The sequence below is a fragment of the Sciurus carolinensis genome, chromosome 13, assembly GCF_902686445.1.
Source record: "Sciurus carolinensis chromosome 13, mSciCar1.2, whole genome shotgun sequence".
Classification (NCBI taxonomy): Eukaryota; Metazoa; Chordata; class Mammalia; order Rodentia; family Sciuridae; genus Sciurus; species Sciurus carolinensis.
Genome location: NC_062225.1, coordinates 27,251,185 through 27,269,657, shown reverse-complemented (window position 1 = coordinate 27,269,657; position 18,473 = coordinate 27,251,185). Strand labels below are relative to the sequence as shown.

The 18,473-nt window shown below is 44.0% G+C and overlaps 1 protein-coding gene across 2 annotated transcripts in view; it reads left to right on the top strand.

Annotated features, from left to right (window-relative positions):
* Positions 1 to 17,784, top strand: part of Tacr1 (tachykinin receptor 1) — a 156,489-nt gene extending 138,705 nt beyond the window's left edge. For both annotated transcript variants that reach the window (XM_047521850.1, XM_047521849.1), the window contains 3 exons: positions 11,284 to 11,434; positions 13,111 to 13,307; positions 14,643 to 17,784. In XM_047521850.1, the coding sequence (XP_047377806.1) occupies positions 11,284 to 11,434; positions 13,111 to 13,307; positions 14,643 to 14,934 (640 nt within the window). In that variant the 3' untranslated portion in view covers positions 14,935 to 17,784. The remainder of the gene's footprint in view (positions 1 to 11,283; positions 11,435 to 13,110; positions 13,308 to 14,642) is intronic.
* The last annotated feature ends 689 nt before the right edge of the window (positions 17,785 to 18,473 follow it).

Genomic DNA, 18,473 nt, shown 5'->3' with positions numbered 1-18,473 from the left:
TTCTTTTTTCTGTGTTCTCATACTCTTTAAGTTGGAGAGACCAGGTCCTTTTTATATATTCCTATATCCTCACATGCAACCCAAAGCAGGGGATTCATCAGCAGTTAGATGACTGAATGAATGGGGCACAGAAGCAATGACATGGTCTTTTTCTTCCCACATTCCTCATCCATAACTTCCCACATTCCTCATCCACTTCAACACAGGGATGGCCCAAAACTTGAACAGGTGACTTTGCTAACAATACACATGCCACCTTTATAAAGCCTAAAGTTGCATGGTTCAGTCTCTAAGTCGAGTCATGAAGCCTAGTTCAATAGGCCTAAGAAATGAAATAAGAATTCCATTAGTAAGGATCCAAAACAGTTGTCAATGGCATACCTACTAAAAGTTCCCCGTCTCTGCTTACCTCGTGCTCTCATATCCCACCACTGATCCCTTCATACTCTCCCCCACCAAAACCTCTCCCACATCTAATCCGTATGAACTTTCCACCTCTATTGCATAGATTAGCCCTCTTTTTGTAGGATGAGGAGGGTGCATAAAAGATGGTCCAGAAATTATTGGATTCTCTTTGGACAACTTGGGGAAGTAGGAAAATTTGTCCACACCCCGGCATTAAAAATGTTTGTCCTCACACATGCAACTCAAGCAGACTTCAAATTGATTCATGTAGCCTTCTTGGTCATTTCTGGGAGACGTAAATTGCATTGCTCAATTCATTAATGGAAACCGTAGCCTGGCAGCCTTTGTAGCACATGGTATAATGGCCTATTGACTATGCTGAGAAACTTCTGGCTGAGGAATGGAAAGTAGGGTGTTTGTTTTTCCCACATATTTCAGTCAACTGAGAGTCTCTCTGAGTTCAGGGTTCAAGACAAGCAGAGGCTGAAGAAATACGAGAGAGTCCAGTTGGCCACATTCCAAGTTGCCCATCTAGATGGAATTCAATTCTGGGTCTTCTTTTGTAAGCTGTGCTGTTTTTCAATAAATTATCTTGCACTATTACATGCTGTAAATGACTTTTGTGCTTGACATATTTGCTCATTCTTGAAAAACTATGGCTTCTCTGATCTGAGTGACATTTATCCATTCTTCTTAGTGCATCTGAGCAGAAAGAGTAAACAATGCAAAGGGTTGGGATGAGAACAGGACAGATCTTTGTTCCATTCCCATTTCAACCCTGAGTGACTTGAACAAGGCAATTACCTACCCTGTACCTTAATTTTTCAATTTGAAACAGGGTTAGCAATATCTGTCTCTTACCTGAAATCCCAGAGGTAACGAGATGAAATCAAATCCACTTTGCAGAAATATCTTTATGATGAAACCACTGCACATTGATAAGGTGAAATTTCTATATCATCTAAAAGCCAACAGCTATTTACATTGTATCACACTTGTACTAAATTTCTTCAGAAGAAAAGTTTTCTGCCCATTTGTTGTGGTGGTTGTGCTAAGATTTGTCCTATGGAGAGAAAATATTTTCCGGGCTCAGTAAGAAAGGTAAGCACTTCACTCGAGGGCCATGGGTCTGGGCCAGACTTGGAGACATGGACAGTGATTAGTCACAAGCTATTGTGACTACAATTGTTTTCAATTATTTTAAGTGTCTTTCTACCCCAGGGACTGGAGGAAGGATAAAATACCAACCAACACCCACATTTGTGGTACAGCTTACCTATACAAGAAATGTTTAGTTTACCAGGTGCCATTGTTTGAGGCAATTTTAGGCAATGCCCCACCAAAAAATAATATGTTCAACAGAATGAAGAAGTATAAGCTTCAGTTCTGCGGCACATATCCCAGCCCTTCCCAGCTCTGCCTTCATCAAGTCTACAGCAGCCAAAGAAGAAGCCCATCCCAGATCTGTCACTAGTTACTCATCCAGAATGGACACACTACGGAGATAGCCCAGCCTCATATAGAGCATAACAAAAGAGTTCGGATCCATCCAAAGAGGTTGAGAGTAGATGAGCAGTGTCCACTGGTACTCAGAATAACCCTGAGCAGTGTCCACTGGTACTCAGAACAAACATGTCACCTATAAAATGCAGTCTTGTTTTCAGTGGGGTTAGAATATTCCAAGAAGGTTTGCATAACCCTTGCTACACAAGTCACAAATTGGAAAACTGAACAATGAACTAGTGAGGGATGTGGGGGGTGAGGGTGGATTGTGTAGTGTACAATGAATTCAAGCACAAAGTGTGTGTTTTGCTTTATTGTTTAGTTACTGAAATGCCAGTTGGCAAAACAAGTACTGAGTGATCCAAGTGCCGGTTGCAGTTCGGCGCCACCTGGTGGCAGTTTTCTACCTCAGATTTTCTTAACTGGGCTCTGGGACTAGCTGAGGTTTGTGGAACATTCTCAAGGATTTCAAGAATCTTTAAAGTATTTGACATCATCTGGCAGACTGAGAAGATGGGCCAAGGAGCATAATACATATTTGGGGGATCTCTCCCTGTCTCCCTCTTTCTGAGACAGGTCTCCCCGTTCATCAGATCCCCTCCCCAAACAACATAAGAAATTTAACTTATCCTCGGAACTCCCCCGCCACCACCATCTCTCACTTTCCCACTTAACTCCACTCTAAAAATAAGTCCTCGTCCTTCATTCCCTCAAAGTCCCACTAGCCTGGAGCTCTTGGATGAGGCCTAGTTTACCAGAGACTTGTGAAGTAAAATCAGGGAATTAAGGAATTGGACAGGATTATACTTTCTTGGTATTCACTCTCGGATACCACTGTTGCTTGCACTGCCTTGAGTAGCATCACTACAGGAAGTCTCTTGCTAGCTCTACCCTTTTGCAAGCTCTTCTTAAAACCCCAGGGCTCAAGCTCTCTCCCCATCTCCCTGCCACCACCACTGCTGCCTTCAGTGCTTTTACTATTAATGGTTTAACTTTCCCCACAAAGACCAAGTCTGCATTTTTTGCTTCATCCTGAACTAGGCTTTTTTTTCTGTCCCAAATCACAGTAAGGTCTTCAGCCAAACAAGGGCCATCTAATTTGCTCTCTTTCTGCAAGAAGCTCTTATTGCAGGGTGTGTTTTATCTTTACATATCAACCCAATCAAGATTTCAGGCAAAACTATTAGCCACCTACCTCCACAGGCAGACATTACCAGCCTCTCCACAATACACCCATTCCCACCCCACCCAGCCCCTAAGCAGATAGGAGGGAGAAGTAATGGGGGTGGGGAGATGGGCTTCTCTCTGCTGGAGCCCTGTATTTGAATATCACTCATAAGAGCATTTCTAAACTCTGAAGGCAGACTGGATGGTTTGACAAAAAGGTACAGGTCTGCATATCCCCTGCCTTTCCAACCAAACACAAAGGCATCTTCCTTCATCCCTTGCCCTTCATTTAGCTCTGGTCCTCTACCCTCTCTTTCATGGTCAAGACTCTTAAGAATGGAGTCTCCACCATCTGCCTCCACTTCCTCACTTCCCTTGACTCGGTACACCTAGCCATCACTGACTGGCCTGGTCCAGCTTGATGAAACCAGTTCCCAGCCTCATTGTCCTTCCCCTCAGACAGGTTCCATCTGCCCTGGAGCTTTCCTCCTGCCTGTCTCTAGCCTCTCACCCTGGGCTTTCTCCCCACGTATGGCCTCCTCTCTCTTTATTACTGTCTGCGTCCCATCACCTTCTCATGGTTTTGGACATGAGGGCTTCCAAGGTTAATGCCAGTCCAGACCTTTATCCCCATAATATACCTGCCTGCCCTTAAGGACAGCATGTGCAGAAGGTAACTCCCTTACAACTCTCTCCTCCTCCCTGGTCAGTCTCACTCTTCTCCACAAGTCTAGGCCAGAAAGCCAGGTCAATTATGACTTCAGCAACCATGTCCACCAACTCTTCCTCCCAGCCAAAGTGCCTCCCAAATCCCTCCCTTTACACCCACCCATCACGGCCCTAGCTCGGGTCCTTCTCACTTCCTCCAGGTCACTGCTCAGCATCCTAAGGGCTGGCTGCCTCTAGCTTTGCCCTCCATCCGCAACCACCATCAGAGCACATGTATCTGACCAGGTTAATCCCCTGCTTAAAATCATTTTATGGTTTCCCATCAACTTCGAAATAAATTAGGATCTCTCCAGCCTGTCATAAGATGCCCTTCATGATTTGGCCTCTGTCTTCCTTTCCAGCCATGCCTCCTGACACTCTGTACACAGCCAAGTTCCATTCAGTTCTGATCACATCCTAGGACCCACATCATGCCATGATCCCCCTCCATGCCTCCGTACTTGCCATTTTTCCCCACCTATAACCACCTCACCTTTCTTGGTCTGCCTACCTCCTGCTTCTGTTTCAGCACCTAGCCAAGCAGCTCCTCCTCCAGGAAACTTCCCTGATCAACTGGGCAGAATGTTCTGCATTCTCTTTACTCTCCATGCACTTAGTAGGCATCACTGTAACGAGCTAATAACTTAGCTATACCTTGCATATAGGGTTGTTATTAAATTCTGAATATTAATCTATTTTATATCATATCAATATTTACAAAGAGTTGCTCATCCTTCCAATGTCTCCACTCCCCTTGAAAAGGTAACCACTCTCCACTACTTTCCATGTTACCCTCTCTGGTACTTGGAGCTCTCTGTGAGCTCTTGGAGAAGGTACCGAAGACTGGGACTCTTTTCAATGTCCCCAAACTCTAGCTCAGGACCAGATATATAATAAGTACTGAATAAATACTTGCTTGCTGACCCAGCAGCTCCAGAGGCTGAGACAGGAGGATCATGAGTTCAAAGCCAGCCTCAGCAAAAGCGAGGTGCTAAGCAACTCGGTGAGACCCTGTCTCTAAATAAAATACAAAATAGGGCTGGGGATGTGGCTCAGTGGTCAAGCGCCCCTGAGTTCAATCCCCCTTATCCCAAAAAGTAAGTAAGTAAACAAATAAATAAATACTTGCTGAATTTATCAGCTGATAGGTTACAATTTTTGCCTGCTTCCAAGAGAGCTTCAAAGGACTTTGGGATTTGGCTACGATACCTGAACATAAAGTTGAGCTACAAAATGCCTGGGTGCTGCTTCCTTTTACTACAAAGAAATCACATTGATTGGAAGATCTTTTTTTCTAGGAAGTACAAAGGTGAGGCAAGTAAACAGTCAAGCATCTAGCATCTCCTCTAAGAAGGAGAGAGAGCCTGACGGGCATTTGAGGAATTGCAGGTGGATGAGGCTGCTTGGCACCTATAAAATGAGAGATGGCCCCCAAAAGTTCTCTATGCAAAGAGGGCTCTGGGGAAAGGCAGGTTCATGGTCACCTCATGTTTGCAGGGCCATCCAATGTGGTGGGTTCAATTTGTTGCTTGTGACACAGGATGGAGTAGTGAAAGCTACCGGGCCATAGGCCTTCACTCAGTTTAAGAAGCAGCGGCATCAGTCACAGCTCTCAGCAGGAGTCTCTCTCTCGATGGAAGTGATACTCAGCTTTTGGTGCACAGGAGAATCACCTAGAGAACTTCTAAACTCTGATGCTTCCAGGATGCACTGTAGACCAAAAAAATCAGAAAGCAATAGTAGGCAATTCATGCACTGGAATTTCTAAAGGCTCCCTAGGTGATTGATTCCCCATGTGCAACCAAGAGAAAAAAAAGTCTAGTGCTTAAAACTTGAACTTGCACATGAATCACCTGGATACCTTTAAAATGCACATTCTGATTTGGTCCATCCAAGGTGGGGCCGGAGAGTCTGCATCACTAACAAGCTTTCCTACAATCACTGATGACGACATATCCAAAGTGGGGACCATCCAAGGTGGGGCCTAAGAATCTGCAACTCTGACAAAAACTCTGACAAACTCCCTATAGTTACCGATGTAGCTCAGCTTTAGAGGTAGTGAGCAGCAGATGTTGAATGCTTATGTGGTATGCGTATTGCAAAGGGTTAATACCTTGGATGGGAGATGGGATTATACCAGTGCTCTTCAACTTTTCTGTAACTGTTGAAATCTCCCATCCACCACCTTCCAAACAAAATCATTTGCATAAAGTCAATGCAAAACCCCCAAAAGCAGAGCCACCTTGTTGGAGTAAAGATGAGGAATGCAGAGCATGCTATCTTGGCCTCCTTCTTCCCCCATTCCAAGACACCCATCGTCTCCACCAAGTGTATTATAAAGATACCTAGATACTATTTAATAAGGCTGTCAAGATTGATTTCAAATGCAGAGGATTATTTCAGAAACCAAAACTGTCGATACTTTGAACAATGAGGTGACTTCTGCCAGTGAGACCTAAATAAGCCCAGAGAGTGAGCAGTAAGGTATTAGGGCAGTAAGGACAAGGGAATCTGTGGGATTGGAGCTACATGGTTTGTATGTGAAAAGCTTATCCCTTAAGAGATGTCAAACCCCATTTGCTGCTGAAAAAAGTGACCTTGATGGAGCCACAGCATGAAGTCATTGTGTGCACATTCCTTCTGAAAGTTCTGATGAGCACAATGGCAAGACTTAATGATCAAAATCAACATACTGAGTCCCCAGCACACATCTCATCTAGCAGACAAAGCACTCCCTTCTGTCACTGCCTCTTGCTTTCATGCCTGGCTCTTTCTCTGGCTCAGTTCTAGTGCATTGCTGACCCCAGATCCTTTCTCCCAAGGCAGATATTAATTCTAAGAGCTCATAAAAACCTGCCTGGCAGGAACCTAGGAAATATCAGACTCAAAACCCAAGTGGAGCTGCACAAAATAGGATTACACTGTTTCACTGACCTGCTCTCTAAAATGATTTTGGAAAGTGTGTGTGTGTGTGTGTGTGTGTGTGTGTGTGTGTATAATATATTTAGTTAACTCCAATTAAATTAAAGAATATGGTAAAATTTCTCCAGAAGGATATGAAGGTAAAAGAAATGTATTTACTTCCTTTTTTCTAATGTTGGAACTTCATTCATTTGACTTACACTCATTTAGAACTTTTGATAATTTAAACAATGGATTGAGTGTTTGCAATTTCTTTCTAATAGGGGTTTATCTGAGCAAGATTTAGGAGGATGTGCCTGCACAAATATATAAAACAAATCCTGCTATTATGTATGATTATAATGCACAAATGAACTTTTTTAATTTTAAAGTTAAAAAAGAACTAATATATTTTTTAAAAGATTTAGGAGGATGTGTTCAACCTTTAATCTAATCCTTTTTGGGGCAGGGTCGGGGTGTTGAGGAGTACCCAAGGGAGCAGAAGACTGCAAATCTGGAGACCGAGGATCCTAGATAGGCTGACATCTTCTTATATCACTATCTTATTGTGGTAAAAATACATAATATAAAATCTATCTCTTTAAACATGTTAAAGTATACAATTCAGAAGCATTAAGGACACTCAGAGTGTTGTACAATGAACGCAACTAACCACTTCTGGAACTTTTTCATCATCCCAGATAGAAACTCTAATCCCATTACATAGTAACTCCTATCTACTCTCCATGGCACCTGGTAGCCTCTAATCTACTTTCCATCTCTCTTACATATTTCATATAAGTAAGTGGACTCCCACAGTATTTGTCAGTTTGTGTCTGGCCTACTCACTTAGCATGATGTTTCCAAGATTTATCTATATGTCAGAATTCTGTTCATTTATAAAGCTGAATAATAAATCATCCATTGTATGATGTACCACATTTTCTTTATTTATTTATCTACTGATGGACATTTGGATTGTTTCCACTTTTTAGCTGTGGTAAGTGGTTTGCAAGCATCTGTTTGAGTCAAGATTTTGTTTTCTTTTCTGTCTATACCTAGAACTAGAATTGCTACATACTATTCTTATGCTATTCTTAATTATCTCTACTGGAGCACAGTAAAGCCTTGCTCTGCCTGACTAGAACACTTTTTAGCTGAAATTAAATCCATACATTTTGTTGATTCCAAATAACAAAATTACTTTTCTTTCTTTGAAAGAGGAAGAATTTTTAAAAGGCTGATAAATTATATTTACTGATCCACCTTAGCATTATCCTATGGTCTGATTCATGAGTTCTCAAAGTGCACATAGTTTTAAAATGTAGATTTTATTTTGTATTTAAGTAGGTGAGGTCAACATATCAGGATGCAATTGCCATTTAGAAGATACTTTATAACTCACAAGATGAAGAAGGGCCATAGTCCCATTCCACAAATAAGGCCTTCAAGGGAGTTTTCTCAGGAAAGAACCAGTAAGGCAGGGTGAGCAGTTTAGGAATGGCAGTCTGAATAATGTCAGCATCTCTGGGGTATAGAAGCTGCCCTTGTTGTCTTATGTCTGGTTTCAGAAAGATCAGGGAAGGCAAATAGTTTTCTGTAAGGTAAGAGCCCACTAAAGCAAGTAGGTGGGGACTATGGGATTTAGATTGTTATTTTGCATATGGAATGCACACTCCCAGGAGAGCCATTTGTTATCTCTAGGAATTAACTAGACTTGGGAGGGCAGTCCCTGCCTGATCAGCAAGGTCCCAAGTGCCAAAGCATCAGATACACCACAAAATGAATGTTTCTAATGAACACTTAAATGAACTCATTCAATCACAAACAAGAAGGAGGTCCCAACAAAGACTCATTGATGTTGCAGATCCAGGGTCTGAAACAGTGGTTCTCCATTCTAACAATCTATTAGAATAACTTAGGAATTTTCTAACTGGCACCTTTGGGCACTGGTTCTCTGGTGGCTCTCATGTGCATTTGTGGTTGAGAACCACAGGTCTAGAAAACAATGTTTTTCAGAGTCTGAACCAGAAACAACAGCAGCAATGTGTCCTGGGAATGTATTATAAATGAAGATTCTCAGGCCTACCCGAATTAGCTGAGTCAGACACTCTGGCTGAGGCCAGCCCTGTGCTCTGTACAAACTCTCTGGAAGGTTCTGGGACCTGCCTGAATGTAAGGACCTGTGGGGCAGGGAAAGGAGCACCAGCTTGACTGCAGTGAGCTCCCTTCACACCCCTGACCCAACAATTGCACATCACTCTTAAACCTCCAAGGCTGTGGCCTGGTGAAGCTCAGCTACTGTGTTTTGCCATGAACCAAGTATCAAGCCTGCATGACACAGGGCCATTCTTACAGGGAGGTGCCCTGAGGACATCTAGAAGGTTCTCAGGTTCTCCCTGACCCTATAGTCTCTCAAAGCTGTGCTCAAAAGCACAGTCAGCACTGTATCCTAAAGGAGCGACTGAGATCAGGTGGAAAATACCACATACAATCACCAAGTAGTGACTGGAGAATCCAGTGGTTCTGGTGGAGGTGACAACTGAGGGGCCCTCAAGAGCCTGCTGAGGTGGGAGCAAACTGCACAAAGCAGATAAGCTCACACTTTGCTTTGATGAATCAGTGATTATTAAGAACTCTTCAAGTATCTTTAAACTGCATATTCACAGGGATCTAAATAAGTGGCAAAACTGTGGGCCTTTACAAAGAAGTGACTGAAAGCAAATGGAGTATGGATGAAGGAGAAATTGAGTGAATGAGTGGGTTTTTCCCTATGGAAGAAAAGCATTGCAGAGAATTAACATAGACTGTAACCAGAATGGAAGAAAAAAAATTGTGAATGACTTTTCCTCAGTGGCAAGAAACTGGTTCATGGGTCACAGACCTGAATCCTGATCCCAGCCAATCCCATTACCAGTTGTGAATTCAGACAAACTAAATTCTAAACATTAATTTCCTCATCTCTAAGGTGGAATTATGATATTACCTGCCCAATTTTTTGTTTTGAGGATTAAATAAGAGAATGACAGTAAAATGCTTGGTATTGTGCCCTTCATGAACACTCAGAATTTGGCTACATCTGCTACTAATGCTGTCATTAAGTTTATTATTAGCACAATGACTGTATTGGTCTGTTTCATTTTGCTATAACAAAATATCGATGCTGCATACTGTATAAGAAAAGAGCTCTATTTAGCTCATAGCCCTGGAAAACCAGGGGCTGCACCTGTCTGGTCAGCTTTGGCAAGGCCCTCATGGCAGATGCCTTCACAATGACAGAGGTTACATGTGAGAGTGGCCTGTAAGTCACACAAGAGGGACTAGGGGGAGGTACTGGGCTAGCCTCTATCAAACCTTCTCAAGGGAACTAATCCAGTCCCAGGAGACCTGCCCTAGTCTCTTAGGAGATAGCATTGATTAATTTTTTAAGGTAGAGCCCTCACGGCCAAAGAATCTCTAGGCCTCACTGCTTAAAATTACCAGCACCTCAATGTAAAACCACCACAGCAAGAGCCAAGCTTGAAGGATGGCAACTTCTCAAGAACAAACCACATCCACACCAAAGCCAATACCTACAGCAATTCTCCCAAGACATGAGCTGTTCTCATTAGTAATACTACTACTGCCTCACGATTACACTCACATCTGGGAACAGGGCTATAGCCAGCCAGACAAGCCAATGACCCTCTCAGAAAAATATTCTTTCTCAATATTCAGAAAACTCGTCTGAGTCTCCTGCTTAGGAGTCTTGCCTTAAACAAAATAGGCTAAGTTATGCTGCCATAACAAACCTCACAACCTCAGCAATTTAACATTGGAAAGGTTTGGGGATTTTTTTTCTTGTTTTGGTTTTTTTTTTTTTTTTTTCTTTTTTTTCCTTGTTCAGGTCCCAACTAAATGTGAGTTAGTTTACATTTTTCCTCCAAGTGGTAACTCAAAGACCCACCCAGCTTCCACGTGCACATATATTTATGAAGGCCAGGCTTAGAAATGACTTGCATTTTGTGACTTTCCCTCCTGGATCCAAGTTCCAGGATTAGTCTTATCCTCTCCTGCAAGCTAATTATTCTGATGTTTGTGAGTCCATATGTCACCTAGAATGGATTGAAGCTCATGAACCATCATGGCGGTTCTCATTTAAATACTAGCTGGTCTACATTCCAAATAAAATTGAGCATTAGTGTAGTCTAACAGATATTAATTGAGTAGTATGATTACCTCCTTTATTCTAGAGAATAAACTTCTATTCATGAAGTATAAGTTTGCATTCTTGTATGAGAGGGGTGGCTAGCAATATTGAACTCAGTATGAACTAAAACTGTCATAAGCATAGTAAGAATTCAGTTTCCTATCATCAATTTTTATTCTCTTTTCAATCTGAACAAGAATCTCCATTATAGAAAAAGTTGACAAGAAAAGCATAAATCAAAGAGATTTGCTTTCACTGGCTTATACCCATCCACTCTATGAGGTGGCATGCCTCTCCACAGTGTGCCTGATAGCTCAGTCTTATTAATAGCAAAGGTTAAAAAGGGTAACTGCAGAGCCTTGACTGCCATGTTATTTCTCCGACTAATCTCTTTCCTCTGCCTACTGCAGGTACCACATCTGCGTGACTGTGCTCATCTACTTCCTTCCCCTGCTGGTGATCGGTTATGCATACACTGTAGTGGGGATCACACTGTGGGCCAGTGAGATCCCTGGGGACTCCTCTGACCGGTACCATGAGCAAGTGTCTGCCAAGCGCAAGGTGAGTGAGCAGTAGACAGCTCCTAACCCACCCTGGCACAGGTCACAGGCTGGTGAGCAGGGCTGCCCAGGGCAGCAGGCACAAGACAGCCCTGGGTCTGGGGCACAGCAGGGAGGAGGGGAGACACCTTTCTTTATACAAACACACACTCATACATATGTACACACACACTCAGACTCATATACACACATACACACCCAGACTCATACACATGTTCATAGACTCAACCCACACTCATACACTCATAAACACATACACACTCATACACTGATACACACACACACTCATAGACTCAACTGACACTCATACACACTCATAGACTCATACATGCTCAAACATACACCCATAGACTCATACTTACTCTCATACATACATTCACACACTCACACATACATAGAAACCCATACACATGCACACAGCCACATTCACATACCTACAAATATATATACACACAAGGTAACCACTGTTGTTTGGTTCTTGTTAACCCTTCTAGATATTGGCATTTGTAAATAAAATTAACATACTATTTTCTCTTTTTATTTACACAAGCAGTAAATACATACCGTGGTGACATTTTGCCCTTAAAATTTACAAAAACTTTGAAAATCAATATTTGAAGAGCTTCCTGATTCTGTCCCCTCCGTCAGTACTTCTTTGCATGGTATTTCATTATGGATGCTGTAGTGTTCTTCACTGAAGATTTCTTGGGAATAAAAAGAAGTTTATGTCATCCATATTCTTAGTCTATTCAGGACACTATAACAAAAAACCTTTGACTGTGAACTTAGAGACAACAGAAATGTGTTTATCACAGCTCTAGAGGCTGTGAAGTCCACTATCAAGGCACTGGCTGATGGGGTGTAGGATGAGGGCCACTCCTGGTTGCTGGATGGTGCCTCACCTGGTGTCCTCACATAGCAGAGGGGTGGGGTCCCTCAGGATTCCCTGGTGAGGGCCCTAATCCCATTCATAAGGCTCTGCCCTTCAGGCCTGATCATCTTCCAGAGGCCACCTCCTACTGCATCACCTTGAGGTTTAGGATTTCAACACATGAATTTGGGGGTGACACAAACATTTAGACCACAGCACACGGAATTCAGAAGATCTTCTTTTAAATCCATTTAAACACTGGCTGCACCCTGGCTGCCCTTTTCCTCCATCTCCTTCAGTCTCTGGACCCAGCAGTCTGCCCCAGCCCATGGCCCCTCTCTTTGCTCACCATTTTTCTTCTCCCTCCGTGGGCTTCCCTCCTGTGCACCCATCCACTCTGCTTGTTAACTGACCTCCCTTGGCTTCAGTCATTGCCCAGAAGGGTCAGGCAATGCAGTTGTCCCTAATGCAAGAGCACATCAGAATCATCTGAAGAGTTTGTCCAGGATAGAATTCCAGGTTCCAGCCTGGGAGTTTCCAGTTGGGTAAGTCTGAGGTGGTGCAGGAATTTGCATGTCTAACAAGTTCCCAGTGAAGGTGACAATGTCGGTCCTGGGGCCATACTCTGACAACTGCCCACACAACCAACGTCCTTCAGTGCTGAACACTACAGATCCTTTCTCCTCCTTGTAAGGCAATATCCTAAAGACGCCCCCCCACACACACACCAATCCAGTGGGAGGAGAGGGAAAGCGCCATGAGAGAAGAAGGATGTGCTGGCAACTCACCTGCTTGCTCTCTCGCAGGTGGTCAAAATGATGATTGTGGTGGTGTGCACCTTTGCCATCTGCTGGCTGCCCTTCCACATCTTCTTCCTCCTGCCCTACATCAACCCAGATCTCTACCTGAAGAAGTTCATCCAGCAGGTCTACCTGGCCATCATGTGGCTGGCCATGAGCTCCACCATGTACAACCCCATCATCTATTGCTGCCTCAATGACAGGTGAGTCCTCCACTCCCCACACTCTCCAGGACCACTAGCAGCCAAGAAGCTGAATGAACACAGCCAGCCACGTGACAAGAGGGAGAGGTGCAGACTAACCACCACATTGTGGCCATGCAGAGGACTATGAGCCCAGCATGGTCTGATTTCTTTTCTTTTTCATGAGAAACCAGAAATCTATATTTTTGAGTGAGATCTTCTGATTTTTTAAATACTAATGACTGAGCTGGGGAAGAGGAGCAGTGTACAATTAAAACCTTTGTGACCATTGTAAGTAAGCCAAGCCTGCAAGCTAGATCCTCTTCCTGTTTACAACCCAGGTGGCTTTCCCCAGTTTCATCCAGCATTTCCAGCAGGATAAGGTAAGAAAAAAGAAGTCAGGACCTCAGAGGCCTGATTCCTGACCTTACTTGATCAGACAGGCCTGGGGGAGCCATCCCCACAACAGAAACCAACCTCAGACAAGCAAAGAAGGGAGACCCCATCAGGAACGGGGCTTAGCCACAGGGAATGCACTGTGGCCTGTAGAGGGCCCCCCGGGGAAGAGGCCGGAATGCCAGACTGCAGCCCAATCCATCATCCAGGGTGCCACCCCAGCCTCTGTGTGGGGAAAGGAGCAGACAGGAAGGGAAGGAACAAAATGCCTGCTAGTCTTCTATCCGTGAGTCGCCAACCTAGGAGGAGCTTTCTGTGAGCGAGACATTCAGGTACCAAAGTGCAGGAAAGACATTCTCTTAAACTTGCTCAAAAGGTCTCTGTTAGTCTAACTCACAGATGCATCCTTCCCTTAAGAGCTTAATGACCTGCCTAAATTGTTTAGGGTAAATCTCCCTGTATATTATTAAATAAAGGTGGACTCTCCCTGTTTAGCAAGCAGAGAAACTGAGGCACACTGAAGGAACATGACCAGAAGAAACATGAGTCCTTTAGTCAGTGGTCTACTGGAGGGAAAGGACTGAGTCTTGACGTGTGTTTTGCTGAAAGCCTAGTATGGTGCACACAGTAAATACTTGGTGAGTGTTTTAGGTTGATGTTGGATTGGCCCAAAGGCCTCTGACTCCACACCAGAAGAGGCAATATACATGGCTCAAGGACCCCCTTGGGTAAAGACATGCATTGTACATGAACCTGGGTGCTGGACCTGGATTTAACATAATTAACTAACCCTGAAATCTTTTTTGGCCTCGGCATCTCCAGCTGTTGGTGAACTTGCAAAATAATAACATAAAGTCACACTTGGGAGTGTCCTGTGTTGAGAAGCTGATGCAATGGTGGGAAGCCCCTTGGAAAGCAGTCTGTCCCCATGGGTCACCTCTTCATCTGCTTTCCTTTCAGGTTCCGTCTGGGTTTCAAGCACGCCTTCAGGTGCTGCCCCTTCATCAGTGCTGGTGACTACGAGGGACTGGAAATGAAATCCACCCGGTACCTCCAGACCCAGGGGAGCGTGTATAAAGTCAGCCGCCTGGAGACCACCGTCTCCACTGTGGTGGGGGCCCATGAGGAGGAGACGGAGGAAGGTCCCAAGGCCACACCCTCGTCCCTGGATCTGACCTCCAACGGCTCTTCTCGAAGCAACTCCAAGACCATGACGGAGAGCTTCAGCTTCTACTCAAACATGCTGTCCTAGAGGGCAGATGCAGCCACCAGCCTTGTCCTGCTTCACTCATGCATGGATATTCCCTTGATCTGGAAACCATCAGAAACACCCAAACATCAGAGCTTTTGGAAAGAGTCAGATAGTTCAGGGAAGACAATTCATTCTGGATTCTTCCGTCTTTGCCATTCCCCATTTGTGTGAACCAAGGCAAATCACTGAATTTCTCTGAGCCTACAAAATGAAAAGATTGAACTAGAATGTCCCTTCCAGTTTATTCCATGATTCTAGAGAAAACTTTGAATGCATGTGGGTGCTCATTTCAGGATGAATTCTGCAGCGCAATAACAAATCCAACAGAACTGTTTGCCTGGAGTCTCTGTCTTGCTCCAGGAAAGTTGTCCTTAGCCAAGCTCAGATTAGCCTCCTTCAGCTAGTGTCTCACATCACTCCAACCTTCACTTCACAGCATGAACAAAAAAAAGGTGCCACATAAGCTCTGAATGAAAGATCTAACCTCATCTTCTCAGCACCTACAAAAAGAAGACCTGTGTCTGCCCCTACTGATATCTCAATTATTTGTTAATTTAAACATCACAAGATCGAAAGCCTCAGTTTCTTCTGCACTGTGTCCCCAGTGACAATCCTGAGCTTCCATGGCAGGCAGAATATGTCAGCTAATGCCAGCTAAGGTCTATACCATCTAAGGATCAGGAGACCCCAACCAGACTAAATCTATCTGAGCCTCTTTCTTTATTGACACAGCAATGGGGCTGAACTAAATAATCTAAGTGTTCCTTTGAATCTTAATGTGCCATAGTTCAATGATTGTATAAGTGCTTTGTTTATTTCACCAAAAAAAAAATAATAATAATGGTAGTCTCTAAAAGAGTAGGCATACCAATATCCAGCTCCTAGAGATGCACCACCTGCTAAGATATGTAAATATCCATCTCAGACATTCTCCCGGTATCCTGAAACCCTGAGTACATTCCTTCCGGAAGGTTTTGGCCTTTGACAGAGCAAAAGAGTCCATGCCAAAGCCTATATCTCTCCAGAATGCTTTAGCGGGCTGGATTCCACAGCTCAGAACAACCATGAGGACTTAATGTCTGACCTTTTGGTATTTGAGGCAGAGGCACTAGGCCAGATTTGTGACTTTTTGCTAGCACAAGATGCACACTGAGATGCCCATTGAGCAGGGAGGCTGCACCTGCAACTGCATTTCTAGGAGAGGGCACCTTGCATTTTCTTCATTATCTGAATCTCCCCTTCCTGCCCCATAACTTTGCTGGTCTCCTCTCTCTAAGAGATAGAATGACCCACCAACCCTAAAGGACAGTCAGTCTGCCAAGAGCCATGAGCTGAATGCTTCATGTTCTAATGCAGCTTTGGGATCTCCAGCAGGTGAGCATTTCTGTCTCCCAAATCTGTGCCCTGTCCAGATGTGACTGGAAGCAGAAACTTTATGCAACATTCATGAATGTCCTTGTGGTTTGAATAATGGATGTGCATTGGCTGCATCCATAGTGTTAAAAGGAGAACAATACCACCCACAGGGTTATAGCCTCTACCATCCCTGCTGGCTCTAACTCTATAAGGGCATCAGAATGCCTGGGAGGAGTTGTATATTAATAGTATGAGTCAGAAAAACCTGAGAACCATATTCATGCAAAGTATTAAATAAACTAAGTAAAGCCAGCTTAATGAAGATCCACGAATGGAAGGCAAGATTTAAGAGCAACAAAAGCCAGTTAGTCATACATCCAATAGAAAACCATGCCATGTGTGGATTTAAAAAATGGACATAATTTTGAGAAGTACCTAAGAAAAAAAATCAAGAAGCTGGGGTAACCCCATCTAGAAGAGAGAAAGTTGGAGTTGAATTCAGCAATGGTTTGTTGAGCACCTGCTTTGGACTTTGCCTTGAGCTAGAGACACACAGCTCCTTTCACACTTGAGGTGACTTATCCCAGACTTGCCATTTCTAGCTCAGCTGTCCTAGTGACTCCAGGCTGCCCAGTATGGATGGAGGTATCTGGGAAGCAGATTCTTCACAGGATTTTTTTAAAACCACATTTACCCATGGGTAACTGAGTCAAAGGCTGTGGCCTTCAGAGAGCTTTTGCAATGAGAGTTCCCTGAGATTATTGCAAAGGGAACCACCAGTCCATTCCGGGGACCTAAAGGGAAGTGATTGAATGGTGTCATCACTGTGAGGGAGTGTGGGATAGACCTGGGCAGTTTTCAGTAAGGTTAAACATTTCCTCAGAGTGCCAGCAAGCCTTCCATCACCCCATTCTCTAACATCCATTTAGCTTTTAAAAATGTTGTCAGCTCCCATGTGTGAGGAACGCCATGATTTGCACTGTGCATGGTTCTTGTTCTTATTATAGACACATGTCACCCTGTGTTTATCTCCAAATGTTTACCTCCTAAGTGTGTTTGCTTGATATACTGTCCAGTAGTAAAAGAGTAGGAGACATCACGGGGCCATCTTTGTTACGTTACTTTCAAAATGTGGAAACCAGTTGCTGTGGATGTGTTATTTGTATTGTGCCAATCTCCTCCCTGACACTATTCTTCCTCAGGGAGGAGCTCTGATGTACATTATGTACTCACAGTAATTGATGGTGGGGATGGGGACCTTTGGGGGAGGACCTAGATAACAAGAGTCTTTATGTCCCTTAAACCCCACCAGAATGCTAAGAGATAGGACTGAGTGGGATCCTGGGAAAAGGGATTCAGGAGCTGACCTCATTAGCCTGATTTTAGGGGAGAAGTGTGTAAGTGGAGAGGGGTCATTCCTGAGGTTTCCATTTTTTCCTGCCTGGGATCCTGGAAAGAATCTCTAAACAGAAATAAAGTACATTTTTGACCATCTCATGCTTTCATCTCTTCTCTAAGCAAAAGAAACCCCCTATGGGAAGCTGAATGAGAATGATTTTGGGAATCCTAATAACTTGCACAGCCACAAAGATGGAACCCAACATCCTGTAAACTCCAAACTCTGTGACAAATGGGTTGGCAAGGTCTGGGAACTGTGTTCCAGGCTGACATCTGGGAAGTGAAGTGGGATTTTGATTTGTGTCCAACAATGTCACCTGGGAATAGAGCTGAGTCAGTTCAGGTAATCCAAAAAGCAGATACCGAGGCAGGGATGGAAGAGCAAGAGATTTTTTGGGGTGGGGTTAGGGGAAAGATCCCCCTGGGAAAAAAGTGATAAAAACAAGAGGAAACAGGAGAAGATGGAGGTGGGGGGAAAGCTTTCAGATCACTTCCATGTGACACCTGTGAAAGAAGAAGCAGGAAGAGCCCCCAGACTGTGGGGCAGCTCCTCAGCTGGGCAACAGCATGTGAAGACCATTCAGAGAGAGCTCCAATGGTAGAAATGGCCAGGCCTGGAGCCCTACCAAGCTTGGCCAGGGACTGCAGCTCTCTTCAGAGGGTGGTTTGTTCTTGAACACTCTGGTAGAACTGAAGCCCGGCAGCTGGAAGCAGTCAGCTAAAAGCACTCCTTGCCACCCTCTCTCTCCTGTGGGCAGATCAGTGCCACATAACTGCACAATGCC